Genomic DNA, 25,404 nt, shown 5'->3' on the forward strand with positions numbered 1-25,404 from the left:
AAAGTTCTCCGACAAAGTTCTTCTAATAACGTGATGGAAAATATAGTTACGTTAATCAGTGTTATGTTGGATGTGGGTACACAAAATGTACCTGAAGTATCAACATTAACGAAACCGTAGCTACTGTACACAATTCCGCTTACGTACAGTAACGTTATACCGAGAACTACTCTGTAAGCGGCATGAATAACGTCTTTTAGCTACGTCTGTAGCCTTCCAATACTTTGCCACTACTACTACTGTAGTATGTAAGAGTACTGTAGATGGATGCACCACTGTCACATGAATTTATTTTAGATGAATTAGACTCCATTTTAGATTAATTAGACTCCATTTTAGATTAATTCGACACGCGTTTTCGCTGCCACTTGGCCGTGAGGTCATGGGCGAGACTGAGCAGCACTGGCAGCAGAACCAACCCATGCGCCAGCCCACTGACTATGATGGTCAGGTACATGCGAAAGTAGTACTTCTGGAACACGCGCGAGTCGCACAAAGTGAGCGCGCTGAGCCCCACGACTTTGGTGATGGAAATGCCAAACACCACCGACAGCATCACGTGGCGCAGCGCCGCTTTCATGCGAGTGTTGCCGTCGCTATGGGAAAAGTAGAAGGATCGGGCCAAGTGGGAGCAAAACTCGACCGAAATGCCTGCGGCGATGATTAAATTCACCACCGAGAGTCCGTTCAGGAGGATGCCCAGTGGTTGCATCCACCCCACCTACATATACATATATATATATATATATTTATATCGTTTGTGAAATGTCATCACAATATATTCATTGTACATGCTACTACGTACCACAGTGATGCAAATGTTGGCAATCACACATGTGAGCACGACCGGGATCACGATCGAGCCAAAGTACAGCACGTGCAGCACAAATATAGCGGCGAGGGAGAGGCCGACGAGTACAAATGTATCGTGCACAATGGTCAGGTACTGGTCAAAGTAGACAAAGAAGACGGAATAGACCCATACGTGGACCCCCGTGGTTTCAGACATGAACTGCGCCGCCTTTCGCGCTTGTTTGTACGTGGCAATGTAGTCGGCTTGGGTCGGATTGGCGGTGGAGATGGCCATATATGACACGGCAGACACGGCCGAGTCAGCAGCAGACGACGACGTGAGAGCCAAATCCGTCGGAGAAATCGGGATCGGGTGGTTGTCGATGCTAAATTGGCCGCGGTAGATGGAGCCGCCGCCGTGGGAGCAGAGTGGACCGGCGTTGGCACTAGCAAACATGCGGAAAAGGGGCATAAAGCTGTCCTTTGGAATGGGGGGCGCCGAGAGGGTCGCGGGGAGGCACGACGGACTAGCTTTCCGCATGGCCATGTACGTGGTATTGTCGGGTTTGAGAGGCAGGTACGTCTGGGAGGCGGCATCCACCCGACAGCACTCAGTTTGGGCAGACGCGAATGGCCAAAAGTCGTCTAGCCACGAGTAGTACACGCCTGGCGCCATGTGAGTGAGCTGAGGGCGATCTCCCAGCGCTTGAACCATGTTGGGGATGGACTGAGCTGCGCAAAATGCTTTGGATTTGCAAAACTGGGCGGTTGTGGTCGGGTCGGAGAAGTCAAACGCGGGCGGGTTGGCTTTGTAGCCGGCTTGGACAATGTAAAAGATGGGCGGGCCGGTTTCCAAGGCGGCGTCGATGGCGTCAAAGTATGAGACCATGTACGACTGCGATGGCATCGCATCCTTGTTGTTCAAGCCCTGGTCCAGAGACTGGGCAGATCGGATGGACAGAAACGTCCACACGAAGAAGACTGTCACGACCGAGAGCTTGACGTGTATCTTGGCCAGCCACGACGCATAGAATTCCACGGCGCGTTCGGCAAACGACCGTGGAACTGGATCAGAATTGGGAACCAAGCGCCGCGGGGGTTCTTCGTCAGTGTTTAATGTCGGTTGAGGGGCTGCCATGACGTGGAAGGGACAGATGGGGGGCTGTTGAGCCGATGGGAAGGAGGAGGAGGATGGTGGTGCTAGTTGGGGCTGCTGCTGGTGACTGTGTGGTTGGTTTCGAGCATCGAGGGCCAGTAACGCGATGAACATGGTCATTTGGAAGACAAAGTTGACGAGGACGGCGGCGGCGGCAAAGGCGGCGAACCAGAGCACGGCCGGCATGGGGCTGATGCAGCCAAAGACGAACGCGGTGGCTTCAGAGACGCTGGCGAGGACGATGCTGGGGCCGATCTTGGCCAAGGCGGCGGACAGCAGCACGTCCGGCGGTAGGTGGTCGGGACAATCTGATTGGACGACGTGGATTTGGTGCACGAGGAGAAAGATGTTGTCGACGCCAATGGCCAGTGTGAGGAACGGCACCACCTCCATGATGACAATCTGGATGGGGACCCCGCCCCAGGAAAAAAGCCCAATCGTCGAGAGGACGCTCACGAGGATGAGGAAAATTCCCACAAAGCCCAACACCAGGTTGGCGCGGGAGAACGAGTGCCGCAGGTCGCGCCAGTTCCACCGGTTGATGCCCAGAGTGACGTACACGATCATGAGCACGTACGAGAGGGCGGCGGGGGTGACGTCCCCCCTGGAGGCCGCGGCGATCTCGTCCCCAATCGACACTTCGGCCATAAAGTCCAATGTAAACACTGCATTTGCACGCCTTTCGTCCCGAAGAAACGAAATAAACCGACGCTCCCACGCCTTGGCCTTGGAGTTGAGAGCCTCGTCGTAGAAATTGTAGGCCAGAATCGTGCTTAGCATGGCCTTGCTCTGCTTAAACAGTGTCACATTGTCCCGGGCAGTGGGTGGGAATTGACCCAGTACAGTCGTGTACATGTCCATGGGCGCGCCGTACGACGACAAGCACGGGCAATCTAATATTCAAACGCACAAACGTGAGGAAGAATCCCAACAAAACTTATCATCCTTGGGAAACATCCCAACGGTAGTAGGAGGGATGGACGACATACCGCTCATCGTGGGGGGGAGCACGACGTTCTTGGCCGCGAGCTTTTGACACGTCTGCACATCGGCATACGCCGGCGTAAACAAGCAGTTTTCAAAGTGCCCCAGCGCCAGGTCGTGCTGGTCGTACACGTCGAAATGGCTCGCATTGTTCTGAAAGTACTGTGTGATTGCGTTCACAGTGCACGCCGTGCCAGTCGCCCGCCAGCAAATGTCGTCCAAACCCACATCTACCCCCCCAAAGAAGCAAAATGAAACCTATGAATGCTGTGTTCGACTGTAATACTAGTACAGTATTGTCAAATCGATTCGAAATTGGAGTGTTTGGGTGGTCAATCAAAGGAATCGGCAGGCAATATCGATATATCGACCAATCCAAACCCACAACACGAATCAAGTAGCCAATCAAATGATCCACTCTTGGATCAATACAACACCGAATTAGTGTGCGTGACTGAAATTAGTGTGATACTGCACGATCTTTACATATACAAAGAATCGATCGATAGATTTGGCGAAATTAAGGACCATATATGTTGTATAGTACATATTACCTTGGTTTCCATCGACAGCGCGCAGTGCCGCCACTTTGGCCTGGAGGTGGATGGCTTCTTTGAGGACGAACCCTCTGGCGATGCTACCGCCATCTTTGGGGCGCAGAATCATCTGACTGGTGCGGTAGAATGGCATAAATAGCTTGCCAAACCTGTCGCGCTCCTGGAACGCTGTGCTGGACTCGGCCACCCACAGCTTGATCGGGTCCACTTCGATCTCCGCGCGGTGCAGTCCGGACGAGGCGACGGCGGCCACCACGGACATGACAACCAGCACTTGAATGGGATGGCGGCCGACGAAAGACCCCCACGAAGCCATCGCCCGACTCACCAGCGACTCCATCAAGCTGGTATTTTGAGTTTCGACGGGATTGGATGGTTGGATATTGCGATAGACGTAGACCAAGGCACCGCAGACAAGTGCCCACAGCACTAGACAGCCCACGACGTTGGCAATGTTGATCGCGCTTGAATCTGTCAGAGGTTCGTCCATGTAGTCATACAAGGATTCCCATGTCGAGTCCATGGGGGGGGCCGCGGACGAATTGGTCGTGCCGCTAGTCTTGGCGTGGTTGCACCCTATATATATATATATATAGCTTATGGTTGAGCAAATGAGAAAAGGGGGAAATGTACCAGGGGTATACGCCAAGGGAGTGGGGGACGCGGCGCACACGCTGCCGCAGACTCCGGCACAGGTGGGCAACGTCCCATCCAGTGGCAAAATGCAGCTAGCATTGGGAGAATTCCCATCGCACGAACACTTGTCCTCCTGCACAACCAACGTTTCCGTGGGAATAGTCCTTGGGAATGAACCCCCCTCCGTACCTTGGCCATACTCGACGCAGCGACAAAGTTGACTTGGTTGGGCGACCCAATGCCGTTAAACTGGTACTCTCCCATCTTCTTGAGCAGCCCCAGGCCCGAGTTGCACCCTGCCTGGGGCGAGCACAGCACTTTGGCAATGAGGTCGCCCTTGGAGGATTCGTAAATGTCACGGGCGTAGTCGTCGCCGACGTAGTACGTGGCTTCTTCGATGGCGGGAAAGGATTGAGATGCGTTGGTCGAGGAAGGGTACCAGTGGACCTGGTTCACGTCCATGAACAGCGTCTGGCTGGGGTGGCACGCGTAGTTGCACCAGACGTTCTGCAGAACTTGCTTGGACACGTCGCACAGCCCCCCGATCATGCGGTACTGCGTCTGCATGGTGCGGTACTGGTCCTCCGTGCAGCACAAGTAGTCCTTTTGCTGGTCCAAAATCTGGTCCTTGTAGAACAGAGGACAGTCCAGCTGAAATGCGGCCTGGTTGGCCACATCCCATTCGGAAAACTTATTTTTCAAGTTGCTCGTCGTGTACGCATCCTGGAATGACCATGAGAACGGTCATGAGTACGTTGACTGGCTTACCTCGCCACTGATGGGGACGTAGTATGCAGGTTGCGTGGACCCTGAGTTCACGACGACGGGAGTCACCCCCATCATGGAGCACATGCCCGCGCCTCGCTTGAACGTCCCGAGGCCCAAGGCCGCCGCCAAAGGGTTGGTCTGCGGGGACGTCAAGCACGTCTGCGCATTGGAGAACTTGCACTTCGATAGACCAGTCAAGCTGCTCGTCGGTACCTGCGCGGCGGCCAAGGCGGCCACGAAGACACCAACTCCGAGGGTTGCACCAATGATCATTGCCGAATGCGCTGTGTTTGCAACCAAAGTTCGTTTCATCCGGATGACCACAATAGCTGATCAGTCAAGTTAGAATAAACCAATCACAAAACAGGACGAAATTCCACTTTGCTTTGATTCGTACATAGTATGACGTGGCAGCGTGCAATGGCGGCAAATGATCAGCGTGTTTTTGAACGTTTTGAAAAACACGCTGTCATTTGCCGCCATTGCAAAAGAAACTTCGCGTTACTCACACCTTCGAACTTCGATAATTTGGCTCTGAGTCCAGATTATCAGCCAATCAAAGTTGGTGTTTACAACAACATGGGAATTTGCATCACCATTTCGTCGCACTTGGATGGTGCAAACCCGCGGATGCGAAGGCAGAGGAGCAAGGTGACGGTCAATATTCTCTATTATATTGTGTATTCAACACTAAATTGGACTGGGGAGGCGAATCGAATAGCCTAAACAAAGAGATTATGAATGTCTTAAGCCAATCACATCACTCCATTCCAGAGATTTTACCAGTCTCGTGCCCTGTCGCTTCGGATTGGGTAAAATCAGTCGGGGAAAACATGGAAAATACATTCGAAATCGCTTTGAAGTTTCGACTGCGAAGTCCAAAGTTCAGTGAAAAGCACAATATATTGTCCTCTTTTACCCAAAATTTGGACTTTTGTGCTGAATCGCCAAATCTATCGATCGATTATTCTTTGTACTGAATTTTGTATGTAAAAAGGTGTCCTGTGGTGATTGACATCACAAGTAAAGGCACACACTAATTTGACGTTGATCATGGTTTCCTGCAATCTGATTCGCTAAACCCTTGTGCCGATTCTTCTATACATTCTCGATGTCGCTCCAGTTTAGAATAAACACAACTATATTGGTATAATGCAGCATTATTATGTATTGTGCTTTGCAACCTATTTGACAGTCATATTTAGGCTCTTACTCAGCTTCACATGATTTAGATTTCTGTAAAAACGCAAGTTTAATCTGGGACAAATACATGTATGGGTCGGAATGATAATAAACACTAACTATAAATCTGATACGTTTGAAGTTTGCTATAGAGGACAGCAGTGCATGTCAATCATTGCAAGGATAACGCATTCAGTAATTGCAAACAAAGCATTCTTGGCTTCTTCTGGTCCAGTTCCAACACCGTTCTACTCACAGTCAAGATCTATTTCAACCAGAATACCAAGCTTGAAGTCGGGCAGAATAGCAAGATTCAAGCCAGAATTGCAGTTTCAAACTGCAATTCTGGGCAAAGATTGATAAATACTTCTATCTCGGCCGAAATAATCTAAATCAGCTTTGTCCACACTTAAATCTGTCGCGAAGTCCGTGTTAATCAACAGATTTGAGGTCGAGTATGCCAAATTAGTTGCAAAGCACAAGACTACAAAGTGTTGACCACGGCCCAGATGACGAACGCGAGCTGTATACTCTCGAACGAGAAGGCACGCATGGTTTGCTCCTACCAGTTGAATATAGCGTAAATAAGTACTACAGTACCTTATAAACTGGTTTATTACGGCCATAGTATCTCCTTCTGAACGTTAAGCCCTATCTATGGGCCCACACAGCAGATCAACAAGGGCTAAGCTCATGTTACTGGTTCTTTGGGCTCCGATATCTTCACGATAATAGCGAATGAGCTAGAAATCCAACTAACTCCCCACACAGGCTAGCTAGTTAGAGCACTTCGCCGTTGTTTTGGGTGGCGTTGTAGTCGACCCAGTCGGCAGCAATGGGAGCGTGATGCATGTGTTCTGGGATGCCAAACCTAATACAAACCAACAGTCATGGCCATTATTTATCACATGTTTCGAGTGTCCACATACCCTTCGACCAACTCGACAGCGACACCACCCAGCTCTTTGCACTTGGCCTGAGACTCGGCAATCACGGCAGATCCCGCTGATGGGGTGAGGATTTCGTTCACGGTGAACCAGCCCAGGTCCTTCTCAAGGCGGGACAGTCCATACAGCGCTCGAATCTACAAACTCGATAGTTAGTTGGCATACTAAGTTGGTCCTCATTACCGAGTTTAACGTGTGGCGGTCAGACGGTTCAGCGTTTCGCACAGCTTCGATCGTCTTTTCCAGCACCATGCGCTCCCCGTACGCCACCGCCGCCGCTTGGATCGCGTCCGACTCGTTCAGCATCCACGTCTTGAACAGCGACTCCTTGTTAGTTTTGGCCCTATGATGCATATATTGTCAGTTATCTAATATATATATATATATATATATATATATTTGTACTTGTGTAGTCGCGACGCCAGCCCCAGCAGCAAGTGCTGTTCTCGGATGCGGAACAGTTGCAGCTGACCGTCGGCACTTGTCACGTCCGACGGCACTTGAAGTGCCAGGCGCTTGAGCACCCCAGGCAACTTGGACACCACCACGTGTTGGGCCACGTCTTTGGGCTACAAAACGAGTATTAGTACATACTAGTAGTATTACTAGTCCAGAGTACCTTGACGGTGGTGAGCAATTCCTTGGTCACTTTCTGGGTGAGGACGCGGTTATCTCCTTCGGCCGTGATGCCCGCGTGCGCCCCAGCGATGGCTTCACCGAATCGATTGGCCGATAGAAACCTACCATATTTCATATATATAATATATATATATATTGAATACCCTTGTCCACCACAACGTTCTCGCCCGATGGTAGCCACTTGTTCGTTGTTCCACGTCACCAACGCCTTGATAATGCAACACAATTGAAGCACTTCGGTGTGGTCGTCCTTGGATTGGCTTGCATATCTAAGGATAATATATATATATATTTATTACCTCTCAAAATATAAATAGGGTGGTCATACCGGTCTTTCACGTAATTCAAGCCAAACTTGAGCGCATACGTGGACGCAATCAAGGGCACAATGCTGCGCTGTTGCAGCTGGTAGTGCATGATGGGGGTGTCGGACTTGCCGGTTTCGCCTACCGCGAGCCTGATATACATACAAACATCAAGATGAACAAATTATGACGTGATTTCAATCATATGTAGAACGTTCGTTACCGCGATGACGAGTACCGGACGACGTTTAGCAGAGTGATCTTGGTGCCGCCCATGCACATGGACGCGATGCACACGCGGCCGCTGAGCAGTTGGTCGGCCAAGACGAGGAACCGGCCGCGCTTACTCGTCACGGAGCTGGAGAAGGCGCCGTCTTGCGCCACGTCCGACATGCTGTTGAGCAGATTCGACCGAGGAATGCGCACGTTATCGAACCAGAGTGCGCCGTTGTCCACGCCATTCACGCCAATCTACCAAGGTGTTAGTATTACTAGTAGTAGGGTACTACTAGAGTACCTTGTGGCCCATGTCCCAGATCTGGACGCCTGGAAGGACGGCATGCGTCGCCATGTCGCGAGTGGGCACAAGGAATCCATGGATGCCTTCGTCCTTGCCGCCCGTCAACAGCCTAATATATCAATATTTTAGTATGATAGAGGAATAATATATTAGACAGGAAAGTACCTGGCAAACACCACGGCAAACTGCGCATGAAGAGCCGAATTGGTGATCCAGTCTATGGCAACATGGTCAGTTATTATCAAGACTGTGATGACGAGTACTACATTTCTGGGCCTTGGTGGAGGGCGTGTTGATGACGAATTCCTCCGTGGCCGCGTCGTACGTGGCGGTGGTTTCCATCTCCACAGCGTTGTTGCCGTACCCGAGCTCCGTCAGCCCAAAGCATCCGACGTTTTCAAAGCGATCGATGCCATCAAGGAAGGCGCCGTGGTGTCGATCCGTGCCGAGTTTCAACACGGTCCCACCAAAGAGATTGAATTGAACCTAACATTCGAGCTTACATCCATCATGTTGCATACGTAGCGAGAAAATACCGTCATTTTAGTGGCCATGGCGCCGTCGCACATGCCGGCGATTTCGTGGGTGGTGAAGATGTTTCGGGGGTTTGTGCGGAAGTCCTTCACAGAGATGATGTTGCGCTCGCAAAGTTTCTTCAACCGTTTGTACGCCAGTTCTCTCTCTTCGTGAAGCGGAACGTTGTATTTCGGCCGATAGATCGGGTCCTTGAACAGCTCGCGCAACTTGGCCCTGCATATATGTATGTGCATTGAGACATATACGGGATGGGGATGTGGAACTACCGGGTGTCATGGTTGTCATGATCTAGAAGACGAGACACTGTGGACGGGTTGAATGTCGACAGGTGGCGGCGCGTCGAACCAGCGGTGCGTAGCGACAGCATCTTAATAAAACGTCGAATGATCAAAACTAGCAACCTTGGATCGCTGTCTTGTCAACCATCTTCCCGGATCCGGATAAGGAACTTCAACATGGTCATCCAGACGTACGGATCCGGATAAATAATCTAGCACTATTAGTAGTACTAACGTAAAAAACCAATTTACAGATATTGTGCTTTCGAGTGAAATTTCGTGTTGTGGCGTGGTTTCTCGTTGGAACTTAAATCGATTTGATTGGCTACTTCATATGAGCTCAAAATTATTAACCAATCAAAACCTTCTCAATGAAATTCAACCAATCAGATCGATTGTGGATCGGTTTAGTCGGCGCGATTCGATTGCACCCCCTCCCCAAATTTGTATCAAATCGACAATACTTCGAAGTAACTTTTTTGGAGGCGTCGGAGTAGAATGGACATAACTTTTGAGCCCGTTACGATATTTGAGTTTTGAATAGTGATTCCAATAGACAAGACGCGCCGCTTTGACTGCATAATCGAATTATCAGTTTAGGCGATGAACTTCACAGGTAACTTTGTTACTTTCTAAGCACATTTGTACTCACATTTTTTTTGATAACCAATTTAGGATAACTTTTTTATCTTAAAGTATGTATGTGTTGGAGCATTGAAATTCTGTGTTTAGGGTAAGCGGCTACAACAGGTTGCATATAAATTATACAAGGGTACTGTTTTATAGAGTTATATTTCTGTTGTGGATGGATGTCCACCGAGTTGAACACTCGACAAAACCTCAGATCCAACCCAATGTGGCCCGTGTCGACTACTGTAGGGTACTTCGAACCCAATCTTGAATGACTGTTACCGATGGCTTCTACGCCGTTTTTGCATTTCATTCACGTGTAAGGGTTGGCATTATATGACAGAGGTTTTGTTGACTCGAACAAATAACGAGGTGTGATTGGGCAATACAAAGTTATCCTAAATTGGTTAAGTTATCTTAAACTGGTTTTTTACATTACTAGTTTTTTGTAGAACCTTGTTGTGCTTTTCATGTATACTACGTAGTACTACGTAGTAATAGTTTGCCCATTGTTAAACATTGCGTTAAACAACCAGAGGTTTAAAATAACATAAGCCCGATTGAAGATAAAACAACGCTAAACCCTGCATTTCAGCAGAATAAAACAACCCTTACTTTATTTCAGCCGCTACAATAGTAATAGTAACAGCAATGGAACTCGACTTACAGTAACGTCAGGCTTCAACTAACCTGTCTCAAAACTCAAACTCATCCATTGTACAGTGTACAAGCGCTGGTGTGCCACGACCAAGCATCGCGTGATCATGAGTATACAAAACCTTCACAAACTAATACTACTACTATGTTGAGTCATATTCCAAGTAAAACGCTGCATGTATTTTCGTCGATTTTGCATATCCTATAGTACTAATTCTGGCAGGCAATCTTGAAATTCGAAGTGGTTTTATTCATAACAACAACCTGAGTGGACATGATCATGAGTAAACAACCTTCACAAACTAATACCACTACTATCTTCACTTGTATTTCAAGTACAACGCTGCATGTATTTTCGTCGATTTTGCATAATCTATAGTACTAATTCTGGCAGGCAATCTTGAAATTCGTAGTGGTTTTAGTGGTTTTATTCATTAAACCTGAGTGGTTCAATAAAACGCATGATTCACAGTGCCCTGCGTGAACGCTCTGAACATCAAGTGCAGCCGCCGCCTACCTACAATCGACCACGAATGAGCCGCACATCGGCAACCCCAAGCACTTGCGACGATGGCGGCACCTTTATCTATGCTGGAACTTCACAACCACAATCGCGTGCCACGACTCGCGCACGACGCGCGTCACAGTACGAGGTTCCACGCTCCGACGATCACCTGGAAGATCGACGGCGGCATTCCATCGAAGTGTCTGTCCAGCCGCCTCCATCAACCCAACCGTCAAAGGGAGCGGGTTTCCTTTCAGGCTTGTTTCCAAAGAAGAAAAAGAAGATGACGACGGGGCATGTGTTCTCCATGTTTCGAAAACCCTCCGAGCTGTACTTTCCGCCGATTTCGCCGCGAAGTTCGTTGGCGCATGCCGGCCGACTGCCCATGGAAACACTAGTGATGTCAGAGGAGGCATGTGCAGCAGAGCGTTATGATGGAAGCTGCCTGAGGAAATCGTCCGATACATCGGACCAGCGCGTAATTCTTGGCAGTAGCCGTCGTCAAACCTCGACCCACCTGCAGACGCATCGTAACTCTGAAGTTGAATGTGGTGCTATGGAACCTCCGAATTCTCAAGCTATTCCACGATCAACATCGCCACGATCACAAGGCGTGTCCAGCAGAAAGGACAGCGGACACACAGGAATCCACACAACGCCGTCGATCCAGTCGTCGGTGGAAACAGTCCCAGAACGATTGACGAACGATGCTCCACCTATAGCGTCGACGGGACACTTCAACGTACCGATTCCAACGGCCCATAGCCGCAAACTTGAATCGGTGCTGGAAAAGTACGGCGGCGTCGGTCCGTCGGGGTCATTGGCCTCATACCCCCCAAGTCTTATCTCCACCAACAATCAGACAACCGAACCAAGCCCAGTGTCAGCCAATCAAAGCCTTCCAGTGACAGACCAAAGGCGGATGTTTGCCCCGCCGAGGGAAGCCGCGCTTGACGGAGGATCGTTTGATGTCGAGAGCGAAGCCGACGAGTCCGAGTCATCGACGGTGGACAACCCACGGGGGGTACGTGAACCCCAGGAACGACCACCACACAAGGCACTCGACATCTCTCGACCGTGGATGGAACCAATGATGCCGCAAGACAACGGGTACGACGACGACGACGACGACGAATTGTATGCGACAAACCAAGCAGTCAAGTCGTTTCGACAGGCCAAAGTGTCGGCGGACTTGAGAAGGAATCAAGAGTGTCATGACGACGAAGATGACATGGACCACACCACCCGCGCCGTCAAGCGCTTCCCACACCGACCACCTGTGATGACATATGCTCACTCGGACGCCCGAGAATCCGTGGACGGATCGTCGTTCTACAGCACGACCTTGCACGACCCCCACTACCACGCCAACTATGATCATGCCAAAGAAGAGGAAGAAGAAGAAGGGGGCGACTTTCCGTCCACGGCAGCCGTGTACAACACCAGACACAACCACCCCCCGGCCAGAGGATATCTTCAACGAGGAGAAAATCGACTGAGAACCACATCCCCCGCCGCGTATTCGCCCATTGTACTAGCCGACTCGTCCGATTCTGAAGACGACCCATGGACGATGGACCAACGGAACCAACAAGTTGTGCTGGACGGACACATGAAGTATATGCGTACATTGTACTGACATGTATGTCCATCTAACATGGAACGATGTAGCGCCAGAAGATCTCCCCCAATCCCTGGGGTAAAGCCCCCGCCCGCAGTGTTGATGTCGGCTATCAAAGAGCCCCAAGCGTCAGTTGAACCTGTCAACCAGGCTTCAAGGGGACTTCAGCATGATATCACAAGCAGTCCAGAACCCCCCCATATTCAATCACCGTACGTTGCAAATATGGATAAAGTGTCTTATAGTTGTGTTTAACGTAGTCCACAGCCCCACGAGCAACCCCGATCGAGTTTGCCACGAAACGAACCAACTCTGACAGAACCAGTTGGAGACTGTGATTCCGACGGGTCGATCAGCAGCGAAGACAACTCTGTGGGTTCTTCCCCTGCGAACTCGCTGGTTCTGGACAGCGTGTACGAGACAGTTGTTCAGCCAAGTGCTGCCGGCGTCATCGTACTTCCTCCGTCCACAAGTAGGAGGACCCCCCACCAGCGTCGCGACTCGACCGACCCCGTCTCAACGTGGTACCCCGCTCCAGCTCTGGTCCACACTGCCACCCAAGACTCGGTGTCCGCCCAAGTGCGAGGCATTTTGCAGCGAAAGCTCAAACGACTGTCGAAAGAAGCGCTCGAGATCAAAGCGTGCATGCCTGAATACCGCCTCGAAAAGGCCGACTGGATGCTCGCGAGAAAGCGGCAAAGCGACTTGCACCTGCTCACGATATCAGTTGTGGCCCGCCTTCCCATGGACGTGCTGGACTCGATGAGTGGACCGAGTGAGCTCTCGAACCGCTCCGTCAGTAGTACTAGCCACTGCGGCTACCTATTGAAGCGAGGCCAGGTCAACGTCGCCATGCAACGCCGGTATATGGTTCTGCAACACAACCAACTGGTCTACTACAAAACCAACCCCGAGCTCAACAAGGGCGGCTGGTTCGGCAAAGAAAAGCCCCGCGGGTCCCTTCATTTGGCCAACGTGTCTCTTGTTCGGCCGTACCTGACCACTTTGACTCTGGAGCTGGTGACCACCAACCGGACGTGGGTCCTCCAGGCCGAAACAGACGGGGACTACAAGGCGTGGGCTCGGGCCATCTGCCGATCGGTGCCGTACCAAGTGGTGGACGTGGTCTTCCGACGCATGTTCCAACTGGCCCAAGTCGACGCATCCAACGTCAACGAAGTCCGCGTCGTGGCTCTGCCGTCGTACACGGTGCTCGAGACGGTGGAGCACATTTTCGTGAATTACGTGCAAATGGCCGGCGCGTTGCCTCTCAAACCAGTCGACCCGTCCGACTTTTGCTTGAAAGTCACGGGGTATCGAGATTACATGGTCAATCCAACGGCGTCCCTGGACCAATATTCCCATGTCCAAGACTGTCTGTGTACGAAAACGACACTTTGCCTCACGATTCTCCATCGAAACTGCATCGCCACGTCCATTCAACAGGCGATATTGGGGGACCATCAACGACTGAGTGCTGGTTCAGAACAACAATCCCCCACCGCTGCCGTCAAGACTTATGTGGATCCAGTGGTTGGCAGCGGAAAGTACTTGTATCCGGTCCAGTTTGCAGTGCACCAAGTGCAGTCGTTGAGTCGGCAAGACAAGAGTACCCACGTCGTGGTCGTAGCTGACTTGGTTTACGGCGGCGAGCGGTTGGAAAAGGTAGCCGACTCGGCCGAAGTGCGTTTGGTTGGGGGTACGAATGGCGGCAAGAGGGGCGGCCGGTGGCCCCAGCCTCCTCGGTGGCACAAGTCGGCTTTGAACGTGAGTGCGCTGCCAAAGGAAACGCGGCTGGTCTTGACCGTGTACGGGTTCCAGCCCCCTCAGATGGACAAGTGGACGCTTCTCGCGACTGGTGGCGTGAATGTGTTTGACGCTGACGACATGCTGATCCAGGGGGACCTCACGCTGCCCCTCTTGGAAGGCCCCCCGTCCTCCTGTTACACCGGCCCCCTCTCTCAAGTGGTGCAGATGGACCAGCCATTCATTCAGGTATATCATTCATCTACCAATTGTAATTCGTTATGCTCATGGTTATATATGTACAGATCACAGTGGCGACTCCCAACCTGCCCGTGAAATTCGACTGGAGCACCCACTGGGGTACTGTTGAGTCGCGTGATCGATCGCTGGACCGGAGCGGGTGGCTCTCGGAGCGGCCTCCCACGGGTTTGGTGTGGACTGACAAGTGGGTCCAGTTGACCCAGTCGACGCGCAGCTTGGTCTTGTTCGCAGACAACAAGTCGACGGGTGGTCCCCACCAGTCGCTGCCGCTGGACGGAGCGACCGTGGAGGCAACGGATGCCCTCAATCGCCGCCACACGACCAAACTCACACCGTCCACCCGTCGAGAGCAGCAGACGTGGGCGTTCCAGCTGCAGCTCCAAGGCAGTTCCCGAGTGTACGTCTTGGCTGCGCGTACTCGGCACGAGCGGGACGCATGGGTGAAAACGATTCAGTTGGTGGCGTCGTCCTCCGATGTCTTGTCGGACATGACCTGTCGCGACTCGGACCAGACGACGAGGACGAGCTTGATTGGGCAGTTTGCGAAGCCAGTGGGCCTGGCCCAGGCCGCCGCCGACTTGGGCGAGTTCGACTACCTCGTACAAGTGATAGATGAAAACCCCCTGTACCAACTCTGCGGCTTCGAAAAGGCCGTGCTGTGGCGCCACCGTCGGGCACTATTGGGCTCGTTCGAGGCGTTGCCGCGCCTCTTGACGTGTGTCAACTGGCTCGATCCGGGCCAAAAGGCCGACTTGCTGGCGCTGCTGCCGTCGTGGACCTCCCCGCGCCACCCGACGTCGTACATTACGCTGCTCGAGTGTGTGGACTCTTGTGTGCGCCGGTTCGCGGTGGATCGGCTGGCCAAACTGACCGACTCGGCATTCCGCCAGATCATCCCGCAGCTGGTGCAAGCGGTCAAGGGCGACGCCCACCACACGTCACCCCTGTCGTCGCTGCTGGTGGAGAGAGCCCTCACGACCCCCACCCCCCTCGGCGTGGACCTGTTTTGGGCCCTCAAAGTAGAAACGCATGTACCCCAGCATCGAGAGCGCTTTGGGCTGCTGCTGAACGCGTACGTGGACGTGTGCTGTGCCGCCACTCGATCGATGCTGCACCTCCAAGACACGCTCTTTGCCGAGGGAGGCCGGCTGGAGGTGGTCTGTGCTGAGATCAAGCGCCTCAAGGCGTCGGGGGCGTCCGACAAGGACATGCAAGCGTCACTTCACTCGCAACTAGACCTACTGAATGCTGCGTTGCCAGAGCACACGTACCAACTGCCCGTGGACTCGCGCGTCGAAGTGGGCAAACTGGTCGTTCCAAACTGCCGCGTCATGAGTTCGGCCAAGCTGCCGCTGTGGCTCGAGTTTGAAAACGCCGAAGCAGGGACGGTGGCCGTGATCTTCAAGAGCGGCGACGACCTCCGCCAGGATGTGCTGGTGCTGCAACTCCTCCGCGTGATGGACGATCTATGGCGAGACAACTCGATGGACCTGGCCTTGGACCCGTACCGGTGCGTGGCCACGGGCCCCACCACAGGGCTGGTGCAGGTGGTGCCCCACGCCGCCACCACCGCCGCCATCCAGAGCCGGTCCAATCGCGGCATTCTGGGCGCCTTCCATCTCGATTGCTTCTCAAACTGGATCGACCAGCACAACACGACGCCCAAGAAGGTCAAGGCGGCCAAGGACCTGTTTCGACGGTCCTGCGCCGGGTACTGCGTCGCGTCGCTCGTGTTGGGCATCGGCGACAGACACAACGACAACCTCATGGTCACTACGTCGGGGCGGTACTTCCACATTGACTTTGGTCACTTTCTCGGGTACTTCAAGTACGTGCCGCTGCTGGGGATGGTCAACATCAAGCGCGAACGCACGCCATTTGTGTTTACGCCGCAGATGTCGCACGTGTTTGGAGGTGAGCACTCGCCTGGATTTGCCAAGTTTATCAAGACGGGCGCGGACGCGCTGAACGTTGTGCGGCGCCATTTTCATGTGTTGATGTCGCTTTTGCTGCTCATGTTACCGGCGCAATTGCCAGAGCTGCGACACCGTGATGATCTCAACTACGTGGTGGATACCATTGCTCCCGAGATGAGTCCTCAGGACGCCGCGCTCATGTTTGAAGACCTCGTCAGACAATGCCATAGCTGCAAGTGGAAACAATATGACAACGCTGCACACTTGGCGTACCACGCTTAGGACCGACCATACAAAGTATTTTGCTAATTTATAAGACCCAGTGTGTTTTTCCATTCGAAACCCCGAAAGACTGGAAACGGGGGTAATGATCAAGCCCTCGACGATTTGGCAGTATTATTTTCAATACACTAGAATCAATCTGGTTGCTCACCTTGACGTATGTACTGAATTGACATTCGAATCAATTGATAGATTTTTGGGTACAGTATGTATACCACCGTATAGTGTATATGTATTAATATTGCGAGGATTTATCTGGTATTGCGACTCCTGTAATAACTGATAGTTTTCTTGTATGGTGCACGTCATCTATAAACTACCAACTTTTCACAAAATATTCTGACTTCTATTTCATATTCATTACTCAAAATTGCAGCAAATTGAGACGTAGAATCGACAGATCTCAATGTGGTGAAGAAATTCTACGTCTCAGATTCAAATTTTGTGATGAATTGGTCCAGAAATAGATATTTAACCTAGCGGTATTTTACATGGGCGCTTGGATATTTGGCCATAGGGGTGGCCGCTCAAGTGTATCTTGATTTTTGTATGTGACTCTTATCCGTATTTAATATCCGGAGGCAGTTGGGACCTTTAACCTCCCACTCCAGTGATAAAACGCATGCAATTTTGGGTTTAACTACATCAATTGCACGTTAAATAATAAAACCTCTACTCTTCAATTTGGCCAGTTGGAAGTTTTTAGATGAAGTGCACCATAATAACTGATATTTACTTGTGAATATGTTAAATATACTTCAAATTTGTATGTCGTAATAGATTAAAGTTTTGAGAACGAGTATCGGCTGGTTGTGAAATATCACCTGTCGCAATACATACCGTATACACGTATATTGGTCGCATCACAATGGTGGCGCTTTACTGTACCTAACGTAAAAGTCCAATTTAAGGGGCACGCGAATTAGCCATCAATTCCTACAACGGCAGTTTTTAACCTAACCGCCCAAAAAATATGCAAATGGGTATACAAAGGCTAAGCTTAAAATTGTGCACCTTCAATTCGACCGCTTGTTTCAAGCTGTATCTGGACAAAGTGATGTAATGAATTATAACAGGAATCATATCACATTCATAACTATAGTTATGAATGTGATATGATTCCTGTTATTATTAACTATAATAGGCCTGGATTTTGGATTCATGTAACATATTGTAGAATTATAATCCGATATCTCGCCTCGGAAAATGAGTTCTTAACATTGGACATTTACGTTAACGTTACAGTAAATCAAACTCTAGGGCATCGACCACTTAATTTAGGTCGGCTCAGTGTCGCACATCTCTGGCAGAATCACGAGCTGACGTTAACATATGAGGTCGTGGGACATACTCGGTACTGTAGTACTCGTGGACGATGCATGTACAAATCGTGCAGCGATAGAATCAATAGTTAAGTTATTGGCTACGGGAAGGCGTCCCAGCAGGGACACTGTCGTCGGCAGGGTGTTGGTCGGCCATGTTGAACTTCTCCATCACTTCCTTGAGCCCAGCTTCCGACGTCTGGCTGCTTGCGAGGAAGATCTCCCCGATGATCGCCAAGCCTTCCGCGCGCTTCATGCGCTGCGCCGCCGACACGGACGCGTCCTTGAACAGCTTAAAGCACACGCTGCGAAGAGTCGCTTCGACGTCCATGACAGTAAAGTTCCACGCTGTCTCCAAGATACCCCCGAGGGTCTCGTGCTGCAGCTGCCGCGCCAGTTCGTCTTCGTTGCCGGCATCTTGGGGCGTCGCGTCGGCCGCGTTTTTTTGCTTCTTCTTCTCAAACTCCTCCACTTTCTTGGCGGCTTTGCTGTACTTGGAGTACGCCGACACGGCCGACGACAGGAACTTGTACTTGGTTGACAGCACGTGTGCGCTCTTGGTCACGTTCTGGAACCCCAGGCCCGCCGCCACGCTCTTGCGGAACCCCAGGTGCTTGTGCGCTTGCTCCTCGTACACGTACCCCACGACGCCGATCAGGGTCCCGCCGAACGCGGTCGCCGCCAGCTCCGCCGCCGTGGCCGTGACAGACGTGCGGAAGTTGATGTGCATGTCAGACACATCCGTCGCGTACAAGTCGTCGAGGAGGGTCGCGAGATGGACGGCGCAGCGCACTTCGCGGCGCTTCTGCTTGAGTTTATTTGAGTCGCCAAACAGGTCCGACGGGTCGCTCGGCCCTTCCGTGGGGTTCATTTTGCTCAGTTCTTGCTGCAAAGTCATGAGATTCAGCTCCCCCACGAACGCTTCGAACGCCTGCGACCCAAAGATCATATCGTAGATCTGGCTGTTGTCCATAAACAGCTGCTGGTCCACGCCGTCGCTGCCGTGCTCGTCGTACTTGGTGCGGGACGCCGGGTCCGACAGAATCTGGTACGCGGCGCCGACTTTTTGGAAGTTGGCGGACGCGGCGGGGTCGTTCAGGTTCTTGTCGGGATGCAACTTGATGGCCAGGCGACGGTACGCCTTCTTGATCTCCACGTCCGTGGCGTTGGTGGGCACGCCCAGTACGTCGTACAGCTCCGTCTCCTTGACGACTTTGTCTTCCAAGACGGGTGCGGCGGCATCCGCGGCGGCCACTTCCGCCGCCTCTTCCTGGAGGTTGTACACGTACCACTGATTAGTCTCGCCATTCCACACCTTGTTTTCGTTGCTGCTGATGATAGCACGAGGGGTCGCCGCAATGCCGCGCGCAATTTGCGTCACACCTGTGACCGCCCCACCACCGACCATCTACACATACGCATATCAGCACGAACATGGAGGCAGCATTTGATGAACGCACCACAACTGCAGAGGCTGTGCCTAGAGCAAGACCCTTTGCAAATCCGAAAATCCCTTGCTCCTTCGCACCAATGATTGGCATCGCCACAAACGACCCCACCCCAGCCGCCAAGCCCTTTCCCATGTTCTTTAGACCCGACGAGAACCCGGCGGCGGCATCACGAGGCGCGCGGGTCGAGAAGATCTGCGGCATGTCAGGCAAGTCGTCATCCAAATCCTCAGGTCTGTCGGACTTGAGTTGAAGCGGCGGAGCAGGAGGTGCCGTCCGTGCTGGCGACGCTCCATTGTTGTCTTCTTTCGACGGTGCGTCGGCGGCGGCCTGCATCCGATAGTCGTTCACGAGAAAGAAATCGTTGTGGTGGATCCCAACACAGTAAACTCTGCCGGCGTACGGATACGAAAGGGTTAAACTCATCCCATACAAATGTCAAGTTTACAACTCGACTACAAGTCTTAACGTTGGTTTTCTCCCCTTTTGACGTCAGTGAACAACAAATCACAAAAATAATACTGCCATGCACAGCAATAATATTAATAATATTATTATTGTTATTATTATTGCGACAGAAGTAAAATGGGATTCGTCGTACATTCACTCCTCGTGACAGTCACTCTGTAATTTGATCACATGTCGTTGTCGTGGCGAGGGAGGATGGGTGAGTACCGCGACGGAATCGGCGTAAAGTACTTGGTCATGGCGGTTTGGAAGCGTTTGGTGTACTGTTTGGGGTTGAGCACTGTGATCTCGCCTTCGTCCTGCAGCAACCTCTTCCCGTGGTGCTCGAGGCGCTTCAAGAGGTCGTACTTGACGATGTAGTCGATGATGCACACAACCACCTCTTGCTTCTGGCGGTCGTACCCGAGCAGCATGGAGTAGTCCACGACGTCCACGGACGCGAGGAACGTCGAGTCGTTGAGCATGGCCGTCTTGAGCACTTCCATGGCCGCTTCGTGCATGGGCATGGGGATGCCGCCGCACATTTTGACAAAGTTGCGGTCCCACAGCACCGCGCCGCCGCCCTCGTCGGCCACGGACCGGCCCTCCATCTTGCCCTTGAGGTCGAACAGCACATCCACGTGTCTGCCGTAGACCAAGTTCTCCATCACGAGCAAGTTCATGGTGGCGTCGCCGATAGAGATGCGGTAGGCGCCGACGATCTTGCTCAGCATGGTGGGCGACCCTTCGTCGATGGATTTACCCATGTACTCAAAGTACTTGGGCGCGACGTTGAGGAACATTTGCATCTGGTTGGACGGGATGACCTTGGCCAGGAACCGTTGGTCCTTGGTCTTCATAAATCCCGCGCCCGACTTGCCGCCGCTCACTTGCCACGTCTCGCACGTGCACAGACTCTCCACGAAGCGCCGCTCGTCGTACTCGATCATCTGCCTCAACGCGTGAAACTGTGTCGCATAAAAGCTCTTGCACCCAAACTTGGTGGCCGACTGGAACTCGCTGTCATCGACAAACAGGTGCTCAATATTACTGCGCTGGTCCGACGTGAGCATGGTCAAGAGGTGCGGCCTGGACAGGTGGTCGTCGTGGCTGACAAACCAGTCCTTGAGCTGGGTCGTGTACTCGACTGAGCACAGCGAGTACGCGACCACAGACGTGGGCTGGCTCGGGTTGACCAGCACCACAACGCCGTCCACCCCCGGGGGCAGACTCGGGTGCCACTGCAGCAGCGCCGGCGGCAGCTCCAGGAAGTGCGACGATTTGGTCATGCCCAGCTTGGGCACGTCCGAGCCCACGACCAGCGTCCGGTTCCACGACGACTCGCTGTGCGAGAGGCTGTTGGACTGGCTAGACAGGGCGTCGTGCATCGGGTAGTCGACACTGGAGTCGAAGAACGTGATTCCTGTCGACACTACGGCGCTGAACCCGCCTTGGTTGTCGTCGAGAACGGGGGAATCGTACTCGCCCTTGTTGACGCGGTGGACAAACTCGGCCACGGACGCCGTCGAGTCGACAGATGCCCGCTTGGATCGGTCCGGGTGCTGCTGCTGCTCTTCGGCCGCCGCCATCTGCTGGAACCACCACGTCGGCAGCGCGTTGTTCGTGTCCGCCTCGCTCCCCTGTCGAAACGTCGACTGGGTGCTCGTACTGTCCCTCAGCTCGACGCACATCCTGGCGGCGTGCTGGTAAATCTCTCGGAAGAGCGCATGCCGCGCAAATGCGTCGACGGGCGGACTCTCGCGCACCTTTTGAGTCAAGCTGAGGCACCAGAACCGGACGCTGCCGCGCAACGTGGCCAGTTTGTCCATCGATTTGGGCAGTTCGCGGGTGTGCAGCTGCTTGGTCTGCTGCATCACGCTCAAATCCACGAGCGCGTCGTCTATCTTCTGCAATGTCATTTCGCGCACTTGTTCCGCCAGCTGCACCAGATCCTCAAACTCGTCGTCGACGGCGACAGACCCGCGACTCGACTCGTGCCACAGCGTCGGACTCAACGTGACCGTCGCCACCGGCTCGATGCGCTCGACGGCCACCGCCACAACCACATCCGCGAGGGCAAAGTACCGGATGTACTCATCCGTCGACACAGCCAACGACGTCGTCGGCAGCGTCCGCATGTACAAGAGGTCTTCGAGGAACTTGCCAAATGAATACGCGAGCATGTCGGGCGTCATGTCGACGTACACGGGCGCGGCTTGGTCCGGCTCGGGGCCGGCAACCCACGTGATGGGCACCCCCGTGCTGCTGCTTTGAACCGCGTTCTTGGCAGAGTTGACCATGTCCACGAGCATATCGCCGGCCGCCGCCTTCTTCTGTTTGCGCTGGGCTGGCTGCACCAATACCCGAATATGCACGCGCCCCACGTCGTGGGTGAAACTCAACTGGTGCGTTTTAAAGGCCGTTCGGAACACCGCCGCCGCCGTGTCGAAGCAGTACTTCGCTAGGAATTGGCCGAGGCTGCAGTCGCCATTGGCGTTATAAAACTGCAGGACGTTCCATTCGGCCACGGATGGCGCCAGTGTGTCGAGCCGACTCCAACAGGTCGACACGACCAGTTGAGTGCCACTCAGCACTGGACGACTGGTCAGACTCGCAGGGCACGTGCACGGCGGGTCTCCTCCGCTGGACGGACTTTGCAGCAGGTGGCGGCGGACGTTCCCAGAGCTCCGGCGTCGGGTCAACTTGGCGTCGGCGACTTTGCAATTGGGACATTTCAGGCGTTGCAGGGATTGAAATGCCCGTTGGCTGGGGGAATTTTCCCGCAGCGTCAAGTACATCGAGTCAAACGTTGGTGAAAAGCTATGCGACGTCTGCAGCGGTGGGATAATTCCCCACGCGGTCATGAGCGATCGCTGCAGACGGAGGTGGTAGCCCACATGGACGGCTTGCACCACGATCTCCCGCAGCGCCATGAGCACCACCTTGGACGCGGCCCCTCGTAGCCCCAGCGTAACTCCGAGGGCGGGCGAATCTGTTTCAAACACGACGCACTGCTTCCTGCTCTTCCGAGTCGAAGCATGCGACGACGGCTCGGGGGGGTCGGGGGTCCACACCCGGAAGCGGCGACATGTGCCGAGGATGGCTTCGCTCGTCATCTTGTCGACGTGGTCGAACGCCGTGAGGACCGCGGCGCCCGTGACTCTGGCGATGCGCGTCAGGTCCTCCGCCTTGATGTTCTTGACGACTACCACGTCGCTCGCGGCCAGACACTCTTCGGCCACCCGATGCACATGCCTCTGGAACACCACCACGTCCGGCCGCAGCCGTTTGATTTTCTCCGCTGCGATGCGCATGTACTCGGTTTCCAAGCCCGCCACGTGCTCCAGTGGACTGAAGCTCTCCTTGTCCTTGTGGTAGTCGAGGGCCGATGCAATCACGAGCACGCGCGGGAACTCGACGCTCGGCCGCATGCTCTTGCGCGCCATGCGCTTCCGGAGGAGGACCCCCGGCACGACAAAGCTGTCGGACGGGGACCCGCCCGGAAAACACTTGATCCGACATCCCGCGACGCCGTCCTCCACGGCGGACGCGGCGTGCGTGCTCAGCGACAGCAAAATGTCGACAAACGCACACCGGTCCGAGAGGCCCGGCAGGGGGGTCGCCCCCAGCATCGACCTGATCCGGTCCAAGATGAACGCCGTCGCGTGGTCGGCCATGCGGGTGCGGTGCGCGGCGGCAGCCGTTTGAACCGCCGGCACCTCGGACGCCTTGGTGCAGGACTGGGACAGCTGGTACGAGCCATCGCGGACAAAGCGCGTCATCGCGTCGGAAGCAGGATACGACGCTACGGGGATGCGGGTGGGGTGGGGGTGGTGGGGTCGGGGAAAATTCCCCACGGACGGATGCGTGCCTCGGGGGCGATGGGAGGACGTGTCCATGTCCAAGTCGACGCTGCTGTCATCGTCGGCAAACAACCCGCGGAACCGCACGTGGTGGCGGTGGGACGGGGGATGCAGCAGATCGGGATCGCTCCCACAACGACGCAAAGTGGGAAGCGCGGCTTTGGCGGAGTAGTGGGGAAAGACCGGGTGAAATACGGAGGCGGATGATGGGGCCTTGACGGGGACCGGGGGTACCATGACAGCTTTGGGGAACATGGCGTACAGCGCGGGGTTGATGTCTTGGAGGAACTGGTTGGGTTCGGCGGTTTCCGACAGAGAGGACAGGGCAGGAGAGGCGGTCGGCGCGTCGGCGACGAGTTTCGGAGTGGAGGGTGGCGGGGCTGGCTGCTGGGGGTAGCGGAGGATCGGGTAGTTCCGGCGATACGTGGAGCTCGTGGAGATTGTCGTGGACGGAGCAGCTGCTGGTTGGTGTAAGAGGCCCTCTTTCAGCTGCCGATGGCATTTGCGACACACCAGTTGATTCCGAAGCCAGTGCATGGAGGCGTCGCGGGGCTTGAACGATAGCGGCAGCCGGTGGCAGCATGCCGAGCAGAAGATTTGGCCGCAGGACCGACAGTGATGGCGTCGTCGGCAGAATGTGAAGAGCGCATCGCATGCGACGCAGCATTTGGCATGTTGATCTGACATCCAGAACTGGGTCATGGTCGAGTTGGTGCGGGCGCGGCCTTCCAATGGTTCGTCGAGGGTGGTCGCGCTGACCGGCCATTTAGGACCACTGGAGGACGGGATCACGGACGGTTTCCTTGCCTCGGATGAAGAAGGTTGACTGAAGATGAGCGAGACTCCGCCACTTGGATGGCTTTGCGCTTGCTTCAGCCTGGACAGTACGTCGTCGTAGTAGACGTTCTTCAGATTCATGAGGTCGAACTCGACCAAGACAGCACCAGAAGCGACACCCGCGGCCTCGGCCTCCGACCCGACTTCCACTTTGTCAACTTGGCACCAGTAGCGCGTCTGGAGATGAGATGGCGCTCGACGGAAGGTCATGCCGTAGGTGACAATGGGCGCCGACAGTGGCAGCGAAATGGTCAAGTCAGGAATCTTGGTTTGGGAATCAAAGCCGCCGAACCGGAACCCTACGCGCCTCTCCAAGGAGTCTCCGCCTGCCGGTGAATGCGTGGACTGACGGGGAAAGCATTGCCCGAAGATGCCGCAGTCCATGTTGGCGCTATCTCGTTGCTCACGGCTGCAATTCAACTTGCAGATATGCGTGATAAAATAATAGAGGTTTTCGTAAAAAGCAAGGTACTGATATAAAAGTATAGAGATCTAACAGAAATCAGTCGTGTTATAACATCGATTCGTTGTAACATCACGGAATGTAGGTGGCAATCATCCGTATAGT

General features: G+C 53.6%; 5 protein-coding genes across 6 annotated transcripts; 1 reads left to right on the forward strand and 4 right to left on the reverse strand.

Annotated features, from left to right (window-relative positions):
• Positions 1 to 304: 304 nt before the first annotated feature.
• Positions 305 to 5,166, reverse strand: H257_06443 (hypothetical protein; the record flags this gene model as incomplete). The annotated part of the gene is made up of 7 exons (XM_009831653.1): positions 305 to 721; positions 806 to 2,841; positions 2,938 to 3,162; positions 3,487 to 4,065; positions 4,123 to 4,258; positions 4,315 to 4,848; positions 4,894 to 5,166. 7 exons carry the CDS (start codon positions 5,164 to 5,166, stop codon positions 341 to 343), a joined length of 4,164 nt encoding a protein of 1,387 aa, XP_009829955.1. The 3' UTR covers positions 305 to 340.
• A 1,508-nt stretch (positions 5,167 to 6,674) lies between these two features.
• On the reverse strand, positions 6,675 to 9,405 carry H257_06444. 2 transcript variants are annotated; one of them, XM_009831655.1, is made up of 13 exons: positions 9,290 to 9,405; positions 9,023 to 9,236; positions 8,753 to 8,972; positions 8,652 to 8,703; positions 8,484 to 8,595; positions 8,190 to 8,437; positions 7,990 to 8,118; positions 7,805 to 7,930; positions 7,642 to 7,762; positions 7,428 to 7,591; positions 7,206 to 7,365; positions 7,005 to 7,159; positions 6,675 to 6,946 (listed from the first exon to the last, which is right to left on the reverse strand). In XM_009831655.1, exons 1-13 carry the CDS (start codon positions 9,388 to 9,390, stop codon positions 6,856 to 6,858), a joined length of 1,893 nt encoding a protein of 630 aa, XP_009829957.1. In that variant the 5' UTR covers positions 9,391 to 9,405; the 3' UTR covers positions 6,675 to 6,855. The 2 variants fall into 2 exon arrangements, with proteins under 2 accessions (XP_009829957.1, XP_009829956.1); XM_009831654.1 differs by having other exon boundaries at positions 7,642 to 7,930.
• A 2,298-nt stretch (positions 9,406 to 11,703) lies between these two features.
• Positions 11,704 to 16,979, forward strand: H257_06445 (hypothetical protein). Its single transcript, XM_009831656.1, has 4 exons — positions 11,704 to 12,710; positions 12,765 to 12,926; positions 12,975 to 14,709; positions 14,766 to 16,979. The coding sequence occupies exons 1-4, from the start codon at positions 12,016 to 12,018 to the stop codon at positions 16,917 to 16,919; spliced, it is 4,746 nt and encodes a 1,581-aa protein (XP_009829958.1). The 5' UTR covers positions 11,704 to 12,015; the 3' UTR covers positions 16,920 to 16,979.
• A 1,320-nt stretch (positions 16,980 to 18,299) lies between these two features.
• H257_06446 (hypothetical protein) lies at positions 18,300 to 20,050 on the reverse strand. The gene is made up of 2 exons (XM_009831657.1): positions 19,702 to 20,050; positions 18,300 to 19,649 (listed from the first exon to the last, which is right to left on the reverse strand). The coding sequence occupies exons 1-2, from the start codon at positions 20,023 to 20,025 to the stop codon at positions 18,336 to 18,338; spliced, it is 1,638 nt and encodes a 545-aa protein (XP_009829959.1). The 5' UTR covers positions 20,026 to 20,050; the 3' UTR covers positions 18,300 to 18,335.
• A 274-nt stretch (positions 20,051 to 20,324) lies between these two features.
• On the reverse strand, positions 20,325 to 25,279 carry H257_06447 (hypothetical protein; the record flags this gene model as incomplete). The annotated part of the gene is made up of 1 exon (XM_009831658.1): positions 20,325 to 25,279. The coding sequence occupies exon 1, from the start codon at positions 25,218 to 25,220 to the stop codon at positions 20,325 to 20,327; it is 4,896 nt and encodes a 1,631-aa protein (XP_009829960.1). The 5' UTR covers positions 25,221 to 25,279.
• Between the last annotated feature and the right edge of the window lie 125 nt (positions 25,280 to 25,404).

This window comes from Aphanomyces astaci, assembly GCF_000520075.1.
Source record: "Aphanomyces astaci strain APO3 unplaced genomic scaffold supercont1.12, whole genome shotgun sequence".
NCBI lineage: Eukaryota > Oomycota > Saprolegniomycetes > Saprolegniales > Verrucalvaceae > Aphanomyces > Aphanomyces astaci.

Coding starts and splice junctions, on each gene's coding strand:
- H257_06445 (XM_009831656.1), top strand. CDS start 12,016: ATGTTTGCCCCGCCGAGGGAAGCCGCGCTTGACGGAGGATCGTTTGAT. Junction 12,711..12,764: donor GTGCTGGACGGACACATGAA/GTATATGCGTAC, acceptor GGAACGATGTAG/CGCCAGAAGATCTCCCCCAA. Junction 14,710..14,765: donor TGGACCAGCCATTCATTCAG/GTATATCATTCA, acceptor ATATATGTACAG/ATCACAGTGGCGACTCCCAA.
- H257_06444 (XM_009831654.1), bottom strand. CDS start 9,390: ATGCTGTCGCTACGCACCGCTGGTTCGACGCGCCGCCACCTGTCGACA. Junction 8,438..8,483: donor TCTGGGACATGGGCCACAAG/GTACTCTAGTAG, acceptor ACACCTTGGTAG/ATTGGCGTGAATGGCGTGGA. Junction 7,931..7,989: donor TTGAATTACGTGAAAGACCG/GTATGACCACCC, acceptor TATTATCCTTAG/ATATGCAAGCCAATCCAAGG.
- H257_06446 (XM_009831657.1), bottom strand. CDS start 20,025: ATGCAGGCCGCCGCCGACGCACCGTCGAAAGAAGACAACAATGGAGCG. Junction 19,650..19,701: donor GCACAGCCTCTGCAGTTGTG/GTGCGTTCATCA, acceptor GCGTATGTGTAG/ATGGTCGGTGGTGGGGCGGT.